Source organism: Phascolarctos cinereus, unplaced genomic scaffold, assembly GCF_003287225.1.
Source record: "Phascolarctos cinereus isolate Bilbo 61053 unplaced genomic scaffold, phaCin_HiC Scaffold_1;HRSCAF=81, whole genome shotgun sequence".
Taxonomy (NCBI): Eukaryota; Metazoa; Chordata; class Mammalia; order Diprotodontia; family Phascolarctidae; genus Phascolarctos; species Phascolarctos cinereus.
The window spans coordinates 135712683-135734258 of NW_027555514.1; the positions used below are offsets into that span (position 1 = coordinate 135712683).

General features: G+C 37.9%; 1 protein-coding gene across 4 annotated transcripts in view; it reads left to right on the top strand.

Moving 5' to 3' along the window:
• DOCK4 (dedicator of cytokinesis 4) overlaps window positions 1-21576 on the top strand; it is a 554933-nt gene that overhangs the window by 528643 nt on the left and 4714 nt on the right. For 2 of the 4 annotated variants that reach the window (XM_020984638.2, XM_020984639.2), the window contains 11 exons: window positions 2587-2673; window positions 4885-5061; window positions 6697-6780; window positions 8515-8634; window positions 9018-9139; window positions 9472-9592; window positions 11104-11185; window positions 11406-11515; window positions 14109-14181; window positions 16108-16221; window positions 18789-18850. In XM_020984638.2, coding sequence (XP_020840297.1) covers window positions 2587-2673; window positions 4885-5061; window positions 6697-6780; window positions 8515-8634; window positions 9018-9139; window positions 9472-9592; window positions 11104-11185; window positions 11406-11515; window positions 14109-14181; window positions 16108-16221; window positions 18789-18850 — 1152 coding nt within the window. The remainder of the gene's footprint in view (window positions 1-2586; window positions 2674-4884; window positions 5062-6696; window positions 6781-8514; window positions 8635-9017; window positions 9140-9471; window positions 9593-11103; window positions 11186-11405; window positions 11516-14108; window positions 14182-16107; window positions 16222-18788; window positions 18851-21576) is intronic. The other 2 variants (XM_020984640.2, XM_020984641.2) reach the window with 2 other exon arrangements.

A 21576-nucleotide genomic window follows, 5' to 3' on the forward strand; every position in this document is an offset into this window, starting at 1 on the left:
AACTCAGATCTTCCTGACTCCAGGTCCCGCATTCTATCATCTGCACCTTCTGATACTTATAGTTGTAGCTAGAAAACAGATCTCCTGGTGGCCAACCTTTTGGTGATGAGTGTCTCTATTCTTAGGTGGGGTTCAATCTCATATGACAAGTACAGGGGCTTTCTTTCTGGGCTTATACTTTGAATCTTTCCAACTTGATAAATCCTACCCGTGGAGCTGGTATTCTGCTGACATAACCGGAGAGTCCCCAGTCACTACTGTATCATAGTGAGATACTGAAGTAAGCTGAGGAATTCTACTAAAAATGACAAACCAGAATTTATCTTTCTTTTCTATCTTGGATATGAAATATGGTGTACTAGATAGAGTCAGCTTCAGAGCCAGTTAAAGTTCTCCCTCTGACTTACTGTTTATATGACCCTGGACAAATGACTTAACCTTTCAATGCTCTGGGTAACTCTCCAGGACTATACATTGCAGAAAATGTACTGACCTGCATTGGTAGAGGAAATTTCTTTGTTCATAATCTTCTTATGACAGTCAAGTTACAGTTCTAATATTTAGTCCTCTACCTTTTTCCTTGGAGGTGTGTGTGTGTGTGTGTGTGTGTGTGTGTGTGTGTGTGTGTTTGAGAGAGAGAGAGAGAGAGAGAGAGAGAGAGACAGAGAGAGAGAGAGAGAGAGAGAGAGAGAGAGAGAGAGAGAGAGAGAGAGAGAGAGAGAGAAATAGAGAGAAATATATATAGAGAGAGGTTCCTTAGTTGAGGACCCACATGAGAATAGGAGAAAACAAAGTGGATATCTATAGAAGAGTTAAGGTCAAAATATGGGTTAAAAGAGGCATTGCAAGTACTTTAAGGCTATTTGTTTCCTGTTTATCTGCACCCTAATAATTATAAACACCAGTGTGGAAGGGATTACTGAACAAGGTATTCTCATAACCAACTCTTCCCTGTTATGTAGTCTAGTCTGCCCAACTAGAACAGTTAATATGTCTAGGTAGCTATAGAGATAGGTGTAAGTGCATCAGTAAAGAGAAAGAGTGGACTCTCTCTTGTTTTACAACACTATGTTGCCATTTCATTAACAGTCCTACTTCTCAACTTAGAGGGCACCATTGCAATTGAGAATTTGTAGTATACAATATCTATCTGAACACTCAGAAAATTATTTTTTCCCCTAAAGAAAGTAAATTAGCCATAGAAGAAATGGCCAAAGTAGGGTTAGAAACATGTTACTCTGATGTACTAATTTTACAGAGCTCCTTTCTTTTTAAGCATGCTTTTATATATGTAGAGTAGCTTCTCTTACAGAAAAATATTATTTACTCATAGTCAGATATAGTCCACTTCCTATATTGGGAAGTAGGGCCAGAATTAGGGCAAACCCATGAAGAAGATAAGGTTTGTCTTCACACCTGCCAGGGTTTTCATGTTCTTATTGTCTTCTTCTCTCACCAAAACTGCCCATTCTGCAGTAATGTGCTTCAGCCCTTTCTCCCTCTATAAGACAGTGGGTGGTAAGAGGAATCAGATAATGTGATGAAGCAGCATAGAATGGTAGGAAGAGCATGAGGACCATAGGTTTAAAGCTGGTAGGGATCCAGTCCAACACCTTCACTTTATATTTGAGGCCAAGAGAAGTTAAAGTGATTTGTCCAAAGACATACAAATAGTAAATGGCAGAGGCAGGCTTCAAGACCAGACCTCGTGATTCCAAGATGAGCACTCTTTTTGGCTTACTAAGTAGCTAAGATCTAGGCTTGATTATTCCAGTAAGTAGCTGTGTGTGACATCACCATTTAATTGGTTCAAGCCTCAATTATTTCATCTGTAACATGAGGTTGGACAGGATGGTCTTTAATGTCCATTCTAGCTCTATGATTCAATTATTTTGGTGTATTTACTAGTTTGTCTTTCACCAAAGTTATGTTTTTATTCATTGCTATGACATGTATGTGACCTTAAGCTGCTGAAGACTACTGGCATGTTCTTTCAAGCTGAAAATGGTTTTGAGTAGGGACCTAGTGGCAGACTATATGTCTGTCATTCAAGGACCAGCCTAGCTTAGTCTATAGAAGTTCATCACCAAACTGGCCAAAAGATGGTAGATTTTTTTTTAGCAACAGTTATCTTTCCAGCATAGATAGAGGCACTCATGATCTGTGTTGCTGGAGAAAACACCTGAATTAAAGTTATGGATGAATGAAATATCGAAGTTAGCTATCTAATGCCTAAGCCTTATTAAAATGGTTAATCCTGTTTGAGATAGAACAGGGAGGAAAACATGAAGTCTATCTTTACCTATTATAGTCAACCTGGGGAGACTGAACACTCACAAAGGAAGAAAAGGGTATTAGAATACATACAAAGGGAAGATGAATATGAACATAAGGATAATGCCTTGCAGATTGTAAGTGCAGGAGAGATAAGTCATCAGATATCAACATGTTATAAAGGCATACCAGGGTAACTCGACTGACAAAAGCTAGCAAGAATAAACAAAGTATGAGAAAACTAAAAAGTAAACATTAACCTTAGCTCAGTAGCTTGCTTTAATTTATTTATTTATCTCTGCATTTTTCTAGAGTCTCTGGGTGGAGAGAACTTCATTGATTTTGGTACAGAGTTTGCCAGGAATTTCTCGCTGGTTTGAGGTGGAAAAGCGTGAAGTGGTAAGGATCAAAGTTTCTAGCTAAGCAGTTCTTCGTAATTTTTTACTTGAAGCCATGGTATCCATTGTCTGAGTTTTTGTTTGAGTCAGTCCACTATGTGAACATTGCAATCACGAGTTAATGAATGTTTATGATACTAAGCACCATTCCCAAATAGGTACCATGTTCAAAAATAACGTTCAGTGTTCATCCTCTTATACCCACTGGAAGCTTTGGGGCATGTTTAGCCCCATAGATGCACTAGCATATTAGTGCTATGTGACCTGTCTTGCTGAATGCCGTGAAGCGTGTATAGTGGAATATCATTCATCTAGGTAGATCCAGGCACAGAAAGAAAGCCAAATGCAGAGAGATGGGAGTCATCTGGAAATCTTGGCTAAAGAACCAAACACAATCCTAATCAATGCCACCACTGCCAATTTCCAGATCTGAGAAATAGAGGTAGCAGCATGAGCCAACCCAAATGTCTCGCTGAGCCTGATGGTTAGACCTGTGCCGCCATCATCTACCAGTTTTAGTTTCCACTCACTTGGACTTCTTGCCATAGCCCTGGGGTCTTACAACACCTGATCTCCCTGCTTCATAAGTTTTGTTTCATCTTGTAGAAATGAGGCCAGCTCTCCCAATGATCCCCACCTGCTTTCATCCAGCATGAAATGTGCTAATAATGAACTCATTTTCAGCAACTTTTTTGTATCCTTTCCAAAGGATACTTACCTTGCCAACAAAGAAGCAGGTGCAGTTGATCTCCAAAGTCATCTGCCAAGAATCCCTTGTCCTACCTGAAATATTCAGTGAGCAGTGAAACCATCCCTAACATGACATGTTCAGTTAAACTAAATGAATGACATCTTCATTTTGCAATAGCTAAAAAACAAACAAACAAAAAAAACCTCAAGTAGATTCAACCCTCAAGCAAATTGAATATATATGGGAAATTTCATTTTTTTGTAGCTTGAGTAGATGTTACTGAAATGCTCATTTTTTCCCCTTATTATGTTCTAGCATGTTCATCATTTAGTAGAAATGTTGGGGCTGGATGCTAGGTGCATGGCATGGAGAGTCTTGTCCCACTTGCAAGGTTTAGAAATCCCCAGCAATAGTTTGGGTCTATATTGCTGCATTAGGTCCACAACAAAAAGAAAAAAAAATCTAGGGAAAAGTAGTATGTACATAAAAACAGAGACGATATGGAAAGCAGCATCTGAGATGTCATTCCTATTTCCTTAAAAACTGATTCACATTTAGTCATCCAAGTTGTGACCTAAAACATGCCAACTTTAGACCATATGGAGAATCTTTTGTATGAGGCAACTCCATAATAACTGATTAAATTCTAAGTTACCATGGTTATAAATTATTTCTCTTTCTCCAAGGTTGGTCTTAGATGTTGTAAGAAATCTTTAACAGTACCAACCTTAGCTTCTTAACTGAAAGAAGATAAACCTGGAGGCCTTTTAATCTAATAATTTGGCAGCCTTTCTCTTCAAGGAGAATGCCTTTTGTTTTGTATTCAATTAATTCAGGCAATAATTAGTGAAGGATAGCAATATTCATATATTTATATATATTTTCCAAAACTTTTAAAAAAACAATCATTGCCACCTCACCCCTTACCAGATCATTAAAAAAATCATTTTACATCATTGACCATAAAAAAGGCTGCCCTTCCATAGGAAGACCCTGGGGTCTAAATCACTTTTTTTTCCCATAACTTTCATCTTTTCCATAATGTGCTAGCTTGTGGTCTCAGTTATAGTTTTATGCAAATACCCTGTTTCTCTTAATAGACTGTACTCCATGAAAGCAGTAACTATGCCTGATTTGTCATTGTACCATAGTCTCTAGTACCATCCTTTAGCACCTTTAGTGGTAAAAAAAAAAATCATCCTAAAAATCACAGAGGTGTGGCATATTTCTCAAATAATTTGTCATGTATTAAAGAAAATAAAAATAAGTTTTAAGAAAGACATTCAGCCTTGTATAAAAAGTGGAGAAATTTGCTTTGAAGAATTAAATTGAATGTTGTCAATTCTTGATAACTCATTCCAGTGGATAATTGAGAATTGCTGATAATCCCAACTTCATTTCAGTCAGTGAGTGAGTGGAGTATGATAGAATTCATGAAACCAAAAAGGTTATGGGTAATCCAAACTGGATAATCATGCCTTAGAGTTATTTTGTGTGCTTTTGTGACTAATTGCTTCTTAGGTGGAAATGAGTCCTCTGGAAAATGCAATTGAAGTGTTGGAAAATAAGAACCAACAACTGAAGACGCTGATTAGCCAGTGTCAAACTCGGCAGATGCAAAATATTAACCCACTCACAATGTGTCTGAATGGTGTCATAGATGCAGCAGTTAATGGTGGAGTTTCCAGGTACCAAGAGGTGAGGATTGTATATAATAGCAACTAGCATTTATATGGTGCTTTAAGGTTTACAAAATCCTTTACGTGCTATCTCTTTTGATCATCACAACTCTGTGAAGCTGGTGATGTTATTATCCCTGTTTTACAGATGAAGAAATCTAGGCTTAAGTGACTTTTGTCTATGGTTAAGTTCAGTGAGGCTTAAGTTGACATGGTAGACCATAGTACACAGTGAGTGTGTGCGGCAGGATTTGAAAACTCAGGTCTGAAATACCAAAAATTTACCAGCCACAAGAAATTACTTAGCCAGCCTGTGTACATACCACAATGAATAAAGAAGGAATGAATGAATGACGTTTGGTCAATTAAAGCCATCACTTTGTGCAAGCATGGTGAGTGACTATTTTTTATTCTGAAGCCACCAGCTGTCATCTTATCAATCCTCTAAACCCCAAACAGAATGATAGACAGATGATTCCATACCACCAGTCACTATTAATATGAAGAAAGTTTGTTCAAGAATATAGTACAAGAATATAAATAATTTTAGTTAAAACACACTCATTACATAACTTCTGACCTCTTCTTAAGATTCATCTCTTTAATGATTGCTGACTTGACATGTCCATGGCATCACTTAGTTTTACAGCTAATTTTGCTCTCCAGGGATGAGTCCAACTACCTCCTTATCAAATAGTTTATTTGATTTTTTTTGATTTTATACTATCCACTGAAGACACAGAAGTGATTCTGGATTCTCAAAGACCATGTATGGTAGCAGTAAATAAGCAGTGGCAGGTCCTACTAAGCTAAAAATGCTAGCAGATTGAACTGTCAGCCAAGCACCAGCCTAGTTAGCTATGTTCAGATAGACTCATTACAGTGTTAGCTTCAGGATGATGAGCTTTTGATCATAGCAACTCTCATGGACTGTCAAGTCATATGGGGGCTGCAATATGCATTCTTTGTTTTGTGTGTGTGTGTGTGTGTGTGTGTTGTTGTGTGTGTTTTGTGAGGCAATAGGCGTTAAGTGACTTGCCCAGAGTCACACAACTAGTAAGTTGTCAAGTGTCTGAGGCTGGATTTGAACTCAGGTCCTCCTGACTCCACAGCAGGTGTTCTGTCCACTGTACCACCTAGCTGCCCCTGCAGTATGCATTCTTAAAAAATGAGTCAATTAATTATTTATAAAGCACTTACTATGTGCCACCCATTGTGCTAAACTTATGGGATACAGCTCCTGCCCTCAAAAGTCTAATATTCTAATGGAGGAGACAAATAAACTAGTACACACAATACATACAAAGCAAATGGAGGAAATAGGAGGAAGTGTTCATAAGGTCATAGGATGAAAGCTGGAAGAGACCTTAGAGTCCATTTAGTCTAAAATTCCCTCATTTTACAGCTAAGGAAACTGTGGCAGAGTAGTTAACTGACTTGTACAAGGTCTACTCAGAGGTAGGATTTGAACCCAGGTTCTCTGACTTCATATCCATTGATCTTTTTTCTGAATATGTACATGAGGTTTGCCTTCACCCCTAATTAGACTGTAGTTCCTCAGAGGCAAAGATCACAATTTTTCTAAAATTATATTTGTATGTCTCCCATAGGACATATGCAATGGATGTAACTGACAGTGTTTGTGTTTTTGCAGGCATTCTTTGTGAAAGAATACATTTTAAACCACCCAGAAGATGGGGAGAAAATCACACGCTTGAGAGAGCTGATGCTTGAGCAGGTAAGAAAGAAAATTCATAATGCGATTACTTATCCATCTTGCCAGCTATTGATATGTGACAGCTCTTTTTAAATACCCCAGGATCTGGTTAGTTGCCTAGATATATATTATAAAGAACCTCTATGAAAATTCTACCCAAGTCTTTCATCATGGTTTGAAGTATAGCTTGAAGGCTGTAATTACAGAATAGAAGCTTTGGTAGGTCTTACCAAACTGGACAGGGTTTGGGTACAGGCTGGTAATCCTATATCTTTACCATCGTAGGACAAGTCTAGCCCAGTTCAGTAAGGTCTACCATCAGAATTTTAGCCATGAGGGGATAGGATTTCTCCAGGCATGAATAACTCATGAAATAATCTATTGAGACATAGAAAGATTGCCATCTGCCTCAGGAGAGGGAGTACTCACAGTTTTGTTCATTGATCTCAGAAGCAGTAAAGGATGTTGTTGAGTCTTTTCGGTGATGTCCTCCTCTTTGTGACCCCATTTGGGGTTTTCTTGGCAAAGATATTGAAGTGGTTTGCCATTTCCTTTTCCAGCTCATTTTACAGATGAGGACCTGAAACAAACAGGGTTAAATGACTTGCCTGGGGTCACATAGCTAGTTAAATGTGTGAGACCAGATTTGAACTCACCAAGAGGAGTCTTCCTGAGTCCAGGTCCAGCGCTCTATCTACTGTCACCTAACCGCATATTTGAGTTGCCAGTTCTTACCTGTTATTTCTGTATCACTGTCTCTCTAATTCTTCTGCCCTCTTCGAGGTAAAAGTAAATTCAATGGTGACTAGGCTGAGTAAACTCAATTTCCACGTCTATGAAAGGAAAAGGTTAAAAGCACAATGGCCTCTCAGGCCCTCTCCTAATCTTAGAGCTATGATCCCAGTGTAGGCAGATTCTCACAAGTACTTATGTTTTTTGAATGCTTTGCTGTAGAAATTATATCATCCTTCCGCTAAAGCAGAGTTCTTAACATATTGGCCATGTGTTCTGGGCAATTCTATTAATCCAAATGTCTCTGTCAGCTCTCTAAGGCTATAAGGTTCAGAGAAGGCACAGGTTTGCTTTGGTAGAGGAAGTTTCCTCATCAGAAATTCCCTATACTAGAGATTCTCAAAGTGTTCCAGAGATCCATGTGTGTCCCAGAGACTCATTCAAGGGTTTGAGAGGTCAAAGCTATTTGCATAATAATTCTAAGATGTTTTAGTTTCTAATATGGTAAATATCTGTAGATATAATCCACATAAACAAAAGATCTTTGGAGGGTCCTCAGTAGTTTTTAAGAGTGTTGTAAGGGGGTCCCAAGACCAGAAAGTTTGAGAACTACTGTCCCATGCAAATAAAATAATAATTACAATCTCGGTCCTACCTAGATACACCCATGGATTTTCAAACCAAGCAAGAGGATTAGTCACTTATATAATTTTTTTTTCATTTTTCTCCTCTTCACAACTCTGAGAGGGATGGAATAGAGAACTGTGGAAAAGAGACTAATGAGAAAAGGAAAATGTTAGGTATCAGATGGTTACAGGGAGTGAAGAGCTGAGAACAGTTGGCCTCATCTTTTCTGTGGTGAGGCAGGGCTCCTATCAAACGCTCTCCCAGCTACTCCTGCCCACTCTTCCTGCATTTCCCAAGAAAGAAACATCCTTTCCCCATTGACAAATGGTGTGGGTTGAGGTGATAACTCAGAACTGTGTTTCATTAATAAATGTTTTCTTTTATGTTATTCTAAAGGCACAGATTCTGGAATTTGGTTTAGCCGTGCATGAGAAGTTTGTACCTCAAGATATGAGGCCTCTGCATAAAAAGCTAGTTGATCAGTTCTTCGTGATGAAGTCAAGCTTGGGTATACAGGTGTGTACAGAAAAGGCATCACACAAATTGGCCATGGAGGAGCAATCAGTCTGATGTGATTTGCTTTTGAGGGGAGGATTAAATAACCAATAGTGACATCTTTTGGTCATTCTGTCATACTACACTGTTTACACAGAGGAAATCTCAACTGTTAAGTCTTCTCACTATGTTCGTATTATTACAAAAAAAAAAGGATGTGGGGTGCACTTGATCATAATGAAGCAAACTTACCTTTATATATGTATATATTATGAGAATTTTTTTATTTAAATGAAATTTAAGTAGAATTCACAGATAATGTATAGAAATGCTTTCTCACAAGTTACTTTGTTCATTTGATTACTGTTCTAAAATAGCATTTCTTTTGCCTAATATATTCTTAGGAGTTCTCTGCATGTATTCAAGCCAGTCCTGTCCATTTCCCTAATGGAAGTCCTCGGGTCTGTAGAAACTCAGCACCTGCTTCTATGAGTCCAGATGGTGCAAGAGTAATTCCTAGGCGTAGGTAAGTCAGAGACTGAATTATTTTATATTTCAAGTCATTGGCATTTTCACAAGATGATCTGAAACAATTCTCTCATTCTTTATGGCATAATTCATCAAATACACTATTTCTTAATGAAATAATTAACCTACAAGGCAGCTGTAGACATCTGCCGCTGGTAAAATAGCAACAGCATGAGGAATAAATAAACTCAAACATTTGACTCTGTTGAGATAAATGTGGGATGACAAAATGTGATGTATACTTTTTCTTTCCATTTTATGCCATACCAGCATGTGATAAAGTGCAATTCCAAGACTGAGTTAACAACCATTTTTTTCTCCCTGTAACAGCCCATTAAGTTATCCAGCTGTCAACCGATACTCTTCCTCTTCATTGTCCTCACAAGCCTCTGCCGAAGTAAGCAATATCACAGGGCAATCAGAAAGCTCTGATGAAGTCTTTAACATGCAGGTAATATCAGTTATTTATTTGGTCATATTTATATGTTCATTCCTCCCCTTCACCTCTTCACCCTCCTCCCGCCCACAATCATAGAACTTCCTAATCATTTTGTTATATCAGAAGTGTGAACATGAGAGTAAACAGTTATCTTAAAACAAACCTCTAATACTAATGGTGATGATAATTATAATAATAACTGATGATTCTACAACATTTTAGAATTTGCGGAAGAGTTTTCATATATAGTAAGGCCTTATAACAGTATTGTTATCTTTGGGATGATGGAAAGTATTTCTTCCATAATTGCCCCTATGTGCTCTGAGAAAGCATGTCCATCCCTACAAGTGAGGAAAACCCAATATAGCTATGCCCTGGTGAGCTTGGAAATCTATGTATCATTTTGTTCTTTGGTGATATCCACATGATATCTCAAGATGAACTGGAAAGATGGATATTCTTAATATTTTCAGTGGTCTTTTTTTCTTTCACATAACAGGATTGGGGGTTTTGTGGGGTTTTTTTCTTTATGAAAAACATAACATAGTATAGCCTTGTCAGTTATTTATGTAGTCAAACTTCATCAGTGTTGACTGTTACCCTCCTATATCTACGTGAATGTGGGGAGTGATGAAAAGATGTATGTACTGCAAAATCAGCTGCGTGAAGCATTACATCTATTCCTTTTGATTACTTTACCATCTGACTGTGTGGTATAGTGGGAAACCCAATGGAATCAAAGATTCTGGGTTCAAATCCTGGTTTTGCCATGTACTACCTGTGTGACTTTGGTCAAGTTAATTAGCCTCTCTAGACCTCAGTTTCCTCTCTACAAGATTAGAATGTTGCTTCCAACTCTAATGAATAATCTTAAGAAATCCACCAAAATGCAGTTTGTGGTAGTTCAAAAAGAGCCTGGTCTAAAGTTGAATTTTGTACAATTTATGGCAAAAAAAAAGCAACAAAAAAACTTTATCGGTCAAATTAACAGTGGCAAAATTACCAAGAGAATAAAACCATTTTGTTCTCTTAAGCAGTTGAAACAAGACAGAAGCACTCATGTATAAGCCCCAAAATCAATTCAGTCCAAAAACACATAAGTATCTGCTGTGTGCAGAGCACTGTTCTAGGAGACAAACAAAGTTTTGATAAAACAAACTCTAGCCAAATAAGTAAGAATGTCATTTCAGATATAATATTTAAAACACATTCTTATCTATTTGTAAAAGCAGATTCTGTAAGGATCCCTATCAGATAAAACTTTGAGCTATGGTACATACTTGATAGTAATGAAACTTAATTTCTTTTAAAGTATTGAATAATTCATATTCTTAATTCAAACTCCTTCCTTCAATAATTCTGAATTAATAACATCTTACTATATTACAAAGAGCTCTTTTCATTTAAGATAACATTCTGACTTAAAGAAAAAATCGGTAGTTGTGTATAGCCTTTATAAAGCATTTCTGCATTTTTTAAAGCCTGTGAGCATAGTTTGATAACAACTTCCCATGTATTTCCAGCCAAGTCCATCTACCTCAAGCTTGAGTTCTACTCATTCTGCTTCACCTAACGTGACCAGCTCAGCCCCATCCAGTGCCAGAGGTCAGTGCCAGAGTAGGAGGTGGAAATGACGTTGCCCAGATATCTCTTCCTGCCCTAGTAAACTCCTCCTTCAGGACCCTTCACTCTGCAAGCTGCAGAGAAAATGTGGGTCTTCCTTTGGAGAGAGTAGGGAATTCAAGAAGGGGCTTCCCCTCTGAATGCATCCTAATACCCCCGTCCCCACCAGACTGACCATCTCGCCTTCTTTTTTTCCTTCTAGCCTCCCCTCTCCTGTCTGACAAACACAAACATTCCAGAGAAAACTCTTGCTTGTCTCCTAGAGAGAGACCATGCAGTGCCATCTATCCTACTCCCACGGAGCCTTCACAGGTAGCACTCATGGGAATGGGAGGCTTAGTTAACCAGGTGCAAGGGAAAAGGTAATAATCTCATGTTGGACTGCTTAAAACCACTGGTATTTCTCCAGAGAAGTTGACTTGAGCTTCTCTAAGGCAATGTCACAGGCAAAACAGGGTTGGAACAAAATGCCAAATTTGATTGTTTATACCGTACAGATTGCATTCTCTCTGCCCATGGCCTGAGAGTTCCTTTTTGGTCATATTAACAATCAAAATACATATATATTGTCTGGCCAAAAGAACGTGGAGGGAAATAAAGGTTCTGACCTTGATTTTACCCTTCTTTGTCACAGCCTCCCAACTTCATGCAGCTTTTAATGTTTTTTAGAATGTGGTATGTGTGTTAAACATTGTTCAGGATGACTTTCGTGAATTAAAATACATCCAGAGGAGGGTGACGAAGATGATGAAAGACACAGATACCCTTGCATAAGAGTATTGATTGTGGACACTGGATTTACTGGGGGATATGATAATTGTTTTCATTTGAAAGATTGCCATTGCAAGAAAGAAAAATTGCCATTTTGTACTGTTTAGCCTTGGAGGTCAGAAGAGGGATCAATGGGGAAAGCTGCAGAAAGGGTGTTTTCACTTTAGTGCTAGGAAAAAAGGCACTCAGAACCATCTAAGAATGTTAGAATATGCCACCTCAGCTGGTAATGGGTTTTCCCCTTCACTGGAGGGTTTCAGGCAGAGGTTGGATGACCTGGTGTCTGGGAATCCTTTAAGGAGATTCTCATTCAGCTATCTGTGAGCCTAGATGGCCTAGAGTTCTTTTTGAGCTCTGAGATTCTCTGATGTTTAGGCTCCTTTGGAAACAGACTACGTAGCAATACCTTTAATCTGCCAAAACCAATGGGACAGAGTTATATTTGGCACCCCCTTCATGACGTCCAGGAACAATAGAGCTGAATAAAGATCACCATCACAACTTGGGAAAAAATATTTAAAAACCTTCCCTCTCCTTTTTTCATTCAATAAGCATTTGTGCAGTGGCTACTATGTGTCAGTTACTGTATACAAACTGTATATATATATATATATATATATATATATATATATATATATACCATATACATATACTGTATACTGGGATACAAAGAAAAAATGAAACAGTTCTTGGCTTCAAGGAGCTCACACACTTTGGGAGACAAGGGAAGTGGGAGGAGGGAGATAGCTTTTCTGTCTCTTTTCCTACCCTGTATATGAAGAAATTTCACTGAGGCTCAGGAATCTGAAGATAGTTTAAGAGTTGTAACATGGTGTAAAGTTGAAGATCCACAACATCCTTTGGTCGTACAAATTATGTGGAGGTGAATTTAATCTCTGAACATATAGCAGGTAAAATCTGAGTAAATTCTAAATGATTTCTGTCTTCTAACAGAAGTGGAGGGTTTTATTTTTTCCTTGTGTCCTTTTCTTCATATGATTTTCCCAGAGAACAGCAGCTATATCTTAAAACTGAAAAGAAAGAGATATTTGACTTGATTGGTTCATTCATGCTGATTATGTGATCTTCTTGTAATCCCAAGACACCTCATCTGTAATACTCTGGTATCTCTCAAAAATTATGTCTGAGTGCATTTGGCTGAACTAGCTAATCATTTTTATTTCCCTTTGTCATTTGATGTTGCAAGGGAATTTCAATGTTGTTCCATCTGCTCAAGGAAAATGCTGCCAACATAAAGGACTCAGCAAGTCATGGGTACTTGGAATCTCTTGAGTTCCTCCCCTTGTGAAATTTTATGCTGTGTTGACACAACAAAGAATTCCCAAATTATGCCTTTTGCCAAGTTTTATTTATTTTTGAGGTCAAATATTTAACTTTTAATATATGTTTTCAAAATTTTTTGGAATAATATCTATTCACCATAATATTGAAGCCATTGTTTTATCTTTAATTCTTATCTGGATTTTATTTACCATAATAGCATATATGCATATTTATAAAGTGTTCTCTAGTTTAACCTATGTTTAACATGGAATACAAGAAAAATCAATCTACTTTTTAGTTTTTATTGATTTTTTTTACATTATCAAATATTTCTTCCCACTCTTTTACCCAGAGGACCATTCTTTGTCACAAAGAAGAAAAAAAGAGGGATCAACTCTCTTTTTCATCAGAGTCTAATAGTATATGTAATGTTCTATACCCATAGTCCTCCCCCCATCTTTGAAAGGAGGGAGGCACATTTTTTCATCTCTTTCTCAGGGCCTAGTTCTGCCATTAAAATTGCATCACATTCAGCTCCATTCCAAAAATATTTTAGATACTAATTTTGTTGATATTTCTATTCTATGTAGGCCAATCCAACTTCTGAATGTTGTTTTTTCCTTTCTCAAAACAAATGCATCATCTTTTATTTTTATTTTTTGTGAGGTTTGTTTTTGTTTTGGCTTTTTTCCCCCTAAAGGATAACCAGATTCTTTGTTTCTAGGTTCTTTGTTCCATATTTTAAATTATTTGGAACCAAGTTCAGTTGTGAGATATTACATTCTAAAGAGTATTATAAGCCAGCATGTTCTATTGCATTATAAAACATTAAATTCTTCTGAATTTCCAGAGGATGCTGTTTAATCATATTGGAGATGGTCCTTTGCCAAGAAGTGACCCTAATCTTTCAGCACCTGATAAAGGTGGGTCTAAGCCCAGCCCATGTGCTTGGGTTTTCTTTGTCTTTATTTTCAAAGTCTTCTGTGTGTCTAATGTGGGATGCTCTTGTCACTTAGTGAAATATTTTTAATAGTCAAAACTGGTTTTCTCTTTGGGCAGTTTAATGAGAGACCTACATTCATGATTCTGTTCCTCACAATTAGTTTTCATGTAAGATTTGAATATGTACAGGGAACAAGAAAGACAATCCTCAGTTAGTGGCTTTCTGCTGGTGCCTTAATGGGCCACAGTGGGAAATTTCTATTCCTTAGAATAACAACAACAATAAAAGATTGCCAATTAGGTTACTTGTTTGGTGTAGAGAGAATGGTAACTTTATAGATTGATTTCATGCCTCCATTCTTTGTCTCCATTACAAAGTGCTGTCTCCCAGCCTCATCTGTTGTTTGCAGTGACATTGGCTTAGCTCTCTGTGCAATTAAATGGTATTTAAGAATTACAATCCAGTGCATAATGGAACATGCCCTGTCTGAAAGTCACTTGAAAAAGAACTAACCACATTCTTAGTTGCAAATTGCATATTAGTATCAATCTGTTCAGCACAGAATGAAATGCAGATTAAACATGTCTTCCTCATCTATTTGGGAATAAAAATGGCCTTTCAGGAAATCACCCATTTGCCTCTTTCAGGGTCAAGCTTCAAATGTGAAAGAGGTCCACAGGCAAATGAATCAAAAGCCTTTAATGGAAATGTCCTTGCTTAAATGCATTTTAATTGCCCTTCATTAAGAGCATAGCCCATGCTTTCATTTGAATGTACTGGTAAATGAATGTAAAACTTTTCAGTACAAGTCACAGATCCCTTAGGTCCTGACCGAGGAGAATTTAAAAGCTGAAAATGTCACTTTGATGCTTACAAATCCAATAGTGAATGCTGAAGGTTGAATTGAGAGGTGTAAGATTGTTCACTTCCACTTGCAATGTTACTTCAAACAGAACTGGCTGGATTTTTTTTTAAAGGATTTCAAGTAGGGGTCCATTTAGTCATTTTGTGGTACTCCTATTTGTTCGTTCTAATCTTTGTGCAGTATTAGCCATGAGATTTAAATTCTTGCAGTTGCCAGCAGATGGCAATATCTGTGTAGGCAGCTTCCCATTAGATTGCTGAACTCGTTTTGTTTTTGAAACCAGGCTGTATGTGTACATATAATACATAAATGTACTAAATATGTATACATATATGTGTGTATACATATACATGTGTGAGAGAGATCTGTCAGTGGCCTTGTTTGAAAAATGCTTGCTCCAGATTTCAACATCTTTCTGGGGAGTAGAGCCGCTTCATCAGCTAATCCAAGAGCATGGGGGAAAAAGCAATACCATCCTTGCTGTTCACTAGCATCTCTGTGACCCACTACAATTCATTTAGGAATTTTTCTGAGGACATGAGGCCTAGTCCTCCAACAGCATATGATCCAGTTGTTTTGATCGTCTATCATGTCCCTTCTTTTTAAATAGCACTGCCCAACAGTTGGGATGTTAGCATTTCATGGCTTCTCCTTTAGGGTGCTATTTGCCAAGAAAGTTTCATAAGAAGCCAAGTTTTAAAATAGTCTCAAGGATATGTCTGCCATCTGTTATCAACCAACTAAACAGTTTCTGATTCCCCACAAGCTTCTACAATCCTGCCTAGAGTTAAGTAGTTCTATTTGACAGCTAGACTGAAATGAAGAGAAATACTATCACCAAATTAAGTGTCAAATGCAACTGTAAGTAGCCCATGAAATAATGGCTTGGTATTGAGAAGGTTTCTTAATGGGTTTTTTTTTAATTTTCCTGCTTTAATTTTCATTTTGGGTCATTCTAACTTTCTCCTGGTATTAAAGACTCATTAACTCACAAAGAAGAGCTGGAACCATGTGTATTTCAGCTTTCTTATTCCCTTCCAGCTGTGAATCCCACCCCTAGCAGCTGGAGCCTGGACAGTGGGAAAGAAGCCAAGAACATGTTGGATAGTGGGAAACTTTTATCTCCCCCTGTCCCTCCAAGACCCACACAGACTGGTGGGTATTTGAGCCATCACTTATGTAAAATAATTTTTACTAATCACTCCATCCTATCTTGAATTACTCAGAGAAAGGTAGATGTTCATTTTCTGAGAATGAAAAACTGAGCAGGGCACTTGTTTTCTAATGTTCCCCCTTCTACTCTGAGCTGCTATTCTTCTCTAAGTATTGAAGAAAATCGATACTGGAACAAGCCAGTGAACCTTTCAGCCCGGTAGCATTCTGCTTCTGACTCAGATGTTTGTGGGAAAGTGACACTCTCCATAATATCATCGTCAGAGGTTTAGAGATGTTACCTAACCTTGCTAACTCATCTTCTTTATCTCATTATCCAACTGGTTCTTGTCAAATCTGATGCTAATTCAGTTAATTTTTTTCTAATCGTATTGACCTGAAACCAAGTCAGTCATTACAAAATAGAAATTCAGCAGTTATCGATCGACTACAAAGAGTGTCTTGCACATAGCAGGTTTGAAAATAATAACAATAATCATGTATTTGTTGATTAGTGTTGATTAGAGAGTCTTTCTATCATTAGAGAGTCTGTTCCATGATAACTAGGCTTGTACTGTGTTAGTTTTGTGAAACGATCCCCCCATGACATTTGTTAAATTCTAGAATCTTTTTGTTTTAAGGAAACAAAGATGATTTCATAGTCTTTTTCTTTTTTTTCCCCCTACAAGTAGTCTGCTCTGAGTTTATGTTCTATATCTGTCAAGGCAGAAAGACTCGTAAAAAATCTATAACTGGTTCTTTAAAATGGTTCTTGTATGATTTAACAACTAGACTAACAGCTTGTATTTCTGATGCAGCAATCTATTGCCCCACTTCAGGTTAAGGCGTAGGAAGGCCAATTTGAAAGCACCGCTGTAAGGATGAATTTTTAGTCTCCTGAGAACTTAATTTCAAATAGGACATACCTTAACTTCAGACATGACCCTGATAGGGTAGGAGGCAAGGGAAAAGATTGGGCACTGAAGACTAAACCCTCCTCCTCAAATCTCTGACTTAATGATTTTATTTATAAATGACCCATGTTCCTTTTCTGAGAATCAAAAACTGAGCAGGTCAGTGGTTTTCTAACATTCCCCCTTCTATTCTGAGTTCTGATTGCAAGTCAGGGAGCACCCATACATAGGTATACATATAACTATTGGTGGAATTACTTCTTTCGGTAGGACTGAAGAAATCACAATAATACTGCTACTGAAATGAGATTTCAAGTCTCATTTCAGTAAGCACATTGATGTGTTTATGGTGTCTCCCAATAATTTGGATTAGCTCACACAATCCCAGTGGTGACATTTATTTGGCTTGCATGTTAGCCAATGGACAACTCAGAACAAACCAGGGACTTCACAGGCTGTTTGTGTACAATTAGCCTAAGTACAGACCTGACCTAATGATGTGAATCAAGATATCTACATTTCCTTCTGCATGGATCGCATATCTAATCTGTTGTGAAGTTTCCATTTGTGTTTGCTATCGTGGTGATCTATAGCTGTCTGCATTTCTTCCTTTCAGATACTGAATAGTTCTATGTCACTGAACAGAGTATGCTTAAAGCAATGTGCAACAAATACTTGGATATAGGAGGATCTGACAAGCATTCTGTTTGCAGGCTAACCATGTTATATCAGACTGTGACTGTCTGTCCACAATTAAATGTTACAAGTGGTGGTTTGATCCATAGCTAAAAAGATCTCTAGGATAAAGAGTCAACCATTAATGTGGTTCTACTGTAAATGTATTTGTGAGCAGTAAAGTGAGGTCTGTCTTGCTGTGCCAGAAAGCATAAAGTATAAATTTGGTCTCAACCCTGATCACAAACTGCTGCCTATGCACCACACACACATACACAATGTGCTTTTTTAAAAAGTGGAAGAAAGCAGTGTGATCACCAATGCTGGTTTTGAGTATTTTAGCATCAAAGGAGGATCTAGTTAGTAGAGAGGCTAGCCCAAGCATCACAGTTTCCTACCAAGTTTCTGGTATTGACAGAATACTGTCACTTCATGTCTGAACATCTTATAGGATGATGTGCAGTCCTGGGTGTAAATGTGAGAGAACATAAACAAGATATATTCATCTCTCTTTTATTTACATAGTCACATGTGTTCTGTTTGTATCTCAGGAGTATTCAAAAGGCGAGGGAAATGTCATAGGGACTGCTGATGATTCTGCTATAAGCTGCTACGTTTCTGTCCTGTGGTCCTCCTTTAGCTACCCAGGCCCTAGGCAGCACTCTGGGGTGTATAAGTGACCCTTCCATCAATGAAACACCAGGCTCTCAGGACATCTAGCTCTTGGCATGGACCCTCATGAGCTCAGTGACTTTTTGCTGGTAATTTGTTGGTGATATTTCTGTAGCCTTGAAGTTTTGTATGTGTTCGCATTTAGGTTCTATTCTAAGCCGGTGCTGGTGGTGGCTTAACATACTAACCCTGGGTACAAGAAGAAGGGAGGGGATTTTCGTTTTGGCTCCTCAAAAATGGAGAGGCTGCTTGGAATTGGAATGAATCATTTGGCTTCTTTGAAATGAAACGAAATATTTCTGTTTACAGCTTCACCAGCAAGACATGGGACGCCACTCTCCCCCTCTCCTGCTGGGCGATCTCCGATGAAGGTACAGGAACCTGGTGTATTTCTCAGGAGAGACAAAGCTTCACACCCCTACTTTCCCTTAGATTCATGACTCTTAGGTGTACACCGGAATGTTCATCCTCAAGCAAATCATTTAGTTCAGCAAACATGTATTAAGTGCCTTATGCAAAAAAAAAAATAAAGGACTGTATGAAGTGTTAGAGATACAAAGATGAAAAATGACAGTTCCTGCCCTCCTGGAGGTTACTGTTCAATAGGAGAGAGAAGGCAAGGCAGAATACTCATGGATACATGCATCAAGGTGGGAAGAAGGGATTGAGAGTGGGAGGATACTCTAGGACGTGGGAAAGTTTCCCACGGAAAGGGGGAAAATGGCATCTTCCCTGTTGGTTGCTTACTTCCTGAAAGCTGCACAAGGCACAGATTCAAATCACAGACATCACTCTCCCAAAACAGTCACAAACTATTTCACACAGGGAAAAAGAAATAATATTATAATAGGCATTGAATCATGAGAAACACATGTCAGGAAGACCAACACTTAAGCTAAATGCAAGGGAAGTCAAAAGTCCCCAAACATTTTCAGTAGTTTTAGGTCCAACCTGACTGAAAAAAACCCCCAACACAAATTAGAAATCAGATGGCTGTTCTTCAAATCCTACTGGGTCCTTTTTTCCAAAGGGAGTGGCATACTATGGTGTCTGTTTACCCTTTGTTATGCATCACCCTCATCCATCTTGATGCAGGCTATGTTTTCTTTGAGATCATTTGAAACAGCCTGCTGGCATGTGAATTAGAAATGCATATTTATGATTGCAGGAGAAGGGAGCCCAAGTGCCTCTACCCTTCCAAAAACAAGGAGGGACCCCAGTTCTAGACCCCAGTTTCTTTTACTGATTTAAAAACAAAAACAAAAACAAAAAATAAAAAAAAAAGTTATGCCTGAAAATAAAATGGGGCAGCTAGGTGGCACAGTGGATAGAGCACCGGCCCTGAAGTCAGGAGGACCTGAGTTCAAATGCGGCCTCAGACCAAACACTTGACACTTACTAGCTGTGTGGCCTTGGGCAAGTCACTTAATCCCAATTGCCTAAAAAAAATAAAAAAAATAAAATGGTCAAAGAGATCACTTTGAATTGGGATGAAGACATGAACTATTTAAAATTTTAGTACATAAAACAGCCACCCTGAAAACCAAGAACTGCATTTAGTGTCTTAAATTGAATCAGACAGTATACTAGGATTATCAATATAATCACTTGGTGATAAAAAATCTGAATTTTAGCATAATCACCTTTTTTTAAAAAGCTATTGCAGTAGAGGTGAGTATGAGGTTGAAGTGAGAAGTCTAAGAAATTTTGAATTTGAGTATATGAGAACATACAGGTTTCATGTCCATTGTGCTGATGAGGTGTTTCAAAGGTAATGGGAAAGAGAAACAACCTAGCCTCTCCAAACAAATTGTGGCAGGTCAAGGAGACCTTGAGTCATCTGCATTTTTAATAATGCCTGATTGTACAAGGTAAGAGCCCTCAAAGCAAAACTGGAGGAAATCACAGAGAAATGTGATTTCATTCCTGCTGCCAGGCTTTCTACTTTGGCAATTTGCTGGTGAGTTAAATGGTCTCATTATTTTAATTCTGAAGGGGTATGTGCAGAATCTGAATGACTTTGAGAGCTAAAAGATCTACAGGTGTTATTTAATGATGAACTATATGTGTATGTATATATGTACACACACATAGGTATACGTATATACATACTTATAATGGCAGAGTAGAATTTTTTTTCTGAATTTTTACATCTAGAGTAGAATTTCATGACATAGCCCACACTGAGGAAAGAGGCAGTATCACCTTCATGTTTTTGTATTTGCCTTATTACTTATTAGCAGAGCTATGACATGTTGACCCAGGACTTTATGCAGACTTGATATGAGAGTCATCATTGGTGAGGCAGCCTAGTATAATGGGTAGAGTGCTGGACTTAAGTTAGGAAGCCCTGAATTTTAATCCTGCCTCAGACACTTCCTAGCTGTGTAGCCCTGGGGGTGTCACTTAACCTTTGTTTCTTCAACTGTAAAAATGAAGATAGTAATAGCACCTACTTCACAGTGTTGTCATGAGGATCAAATGAGTTAGCATATGCAAACTTTAAAGCCCTATATAAATATTATTATTTCCTAGTTTCAAGTCCTTTCTTTGACATCTAGCTATGTGGCCACAGGCAGATAATACTCACGATGCCTATCTGAATTGGTTATTGTGAGATGCACGTTAAGTGCTTCTCAAATTTTAAACAACTATGTCAATATCAGTTATTTTTATCATCATTATTATTGATATAAAAGTATGCCCATTGTCTCATCTGAATCCTGTGAGACGAGTAGTTAATTATTATTATCCCCACCTTATAGATGAGGAAACTTAAGGCCTCAGGTTAAAGAACTTGCCCAATGTTGTACCAGCTATTAAATGACCAACTCTCAAACTAATTTCTTATGATTCTAAGGCCAACACTCTAGCCCTGATGCCATGCTGCTGCTCACAAAAAATATTTTGTTGTTTTCCTTGGTTTTTTCTTTCTTTTCTTTTTTTTTTTTTAAAGTGAGGCAATTTAGGGTTAAGTGACTTGCCCAGGGTCTCACAGCTAGTAAGTGTTAAGTGTCTGAAGCTGGATTTGAACTCACATCCTCCTAACTCCAAGGCCAGAGCTCTATCCACTGCACCACTTGGCTGCCCTTCATAA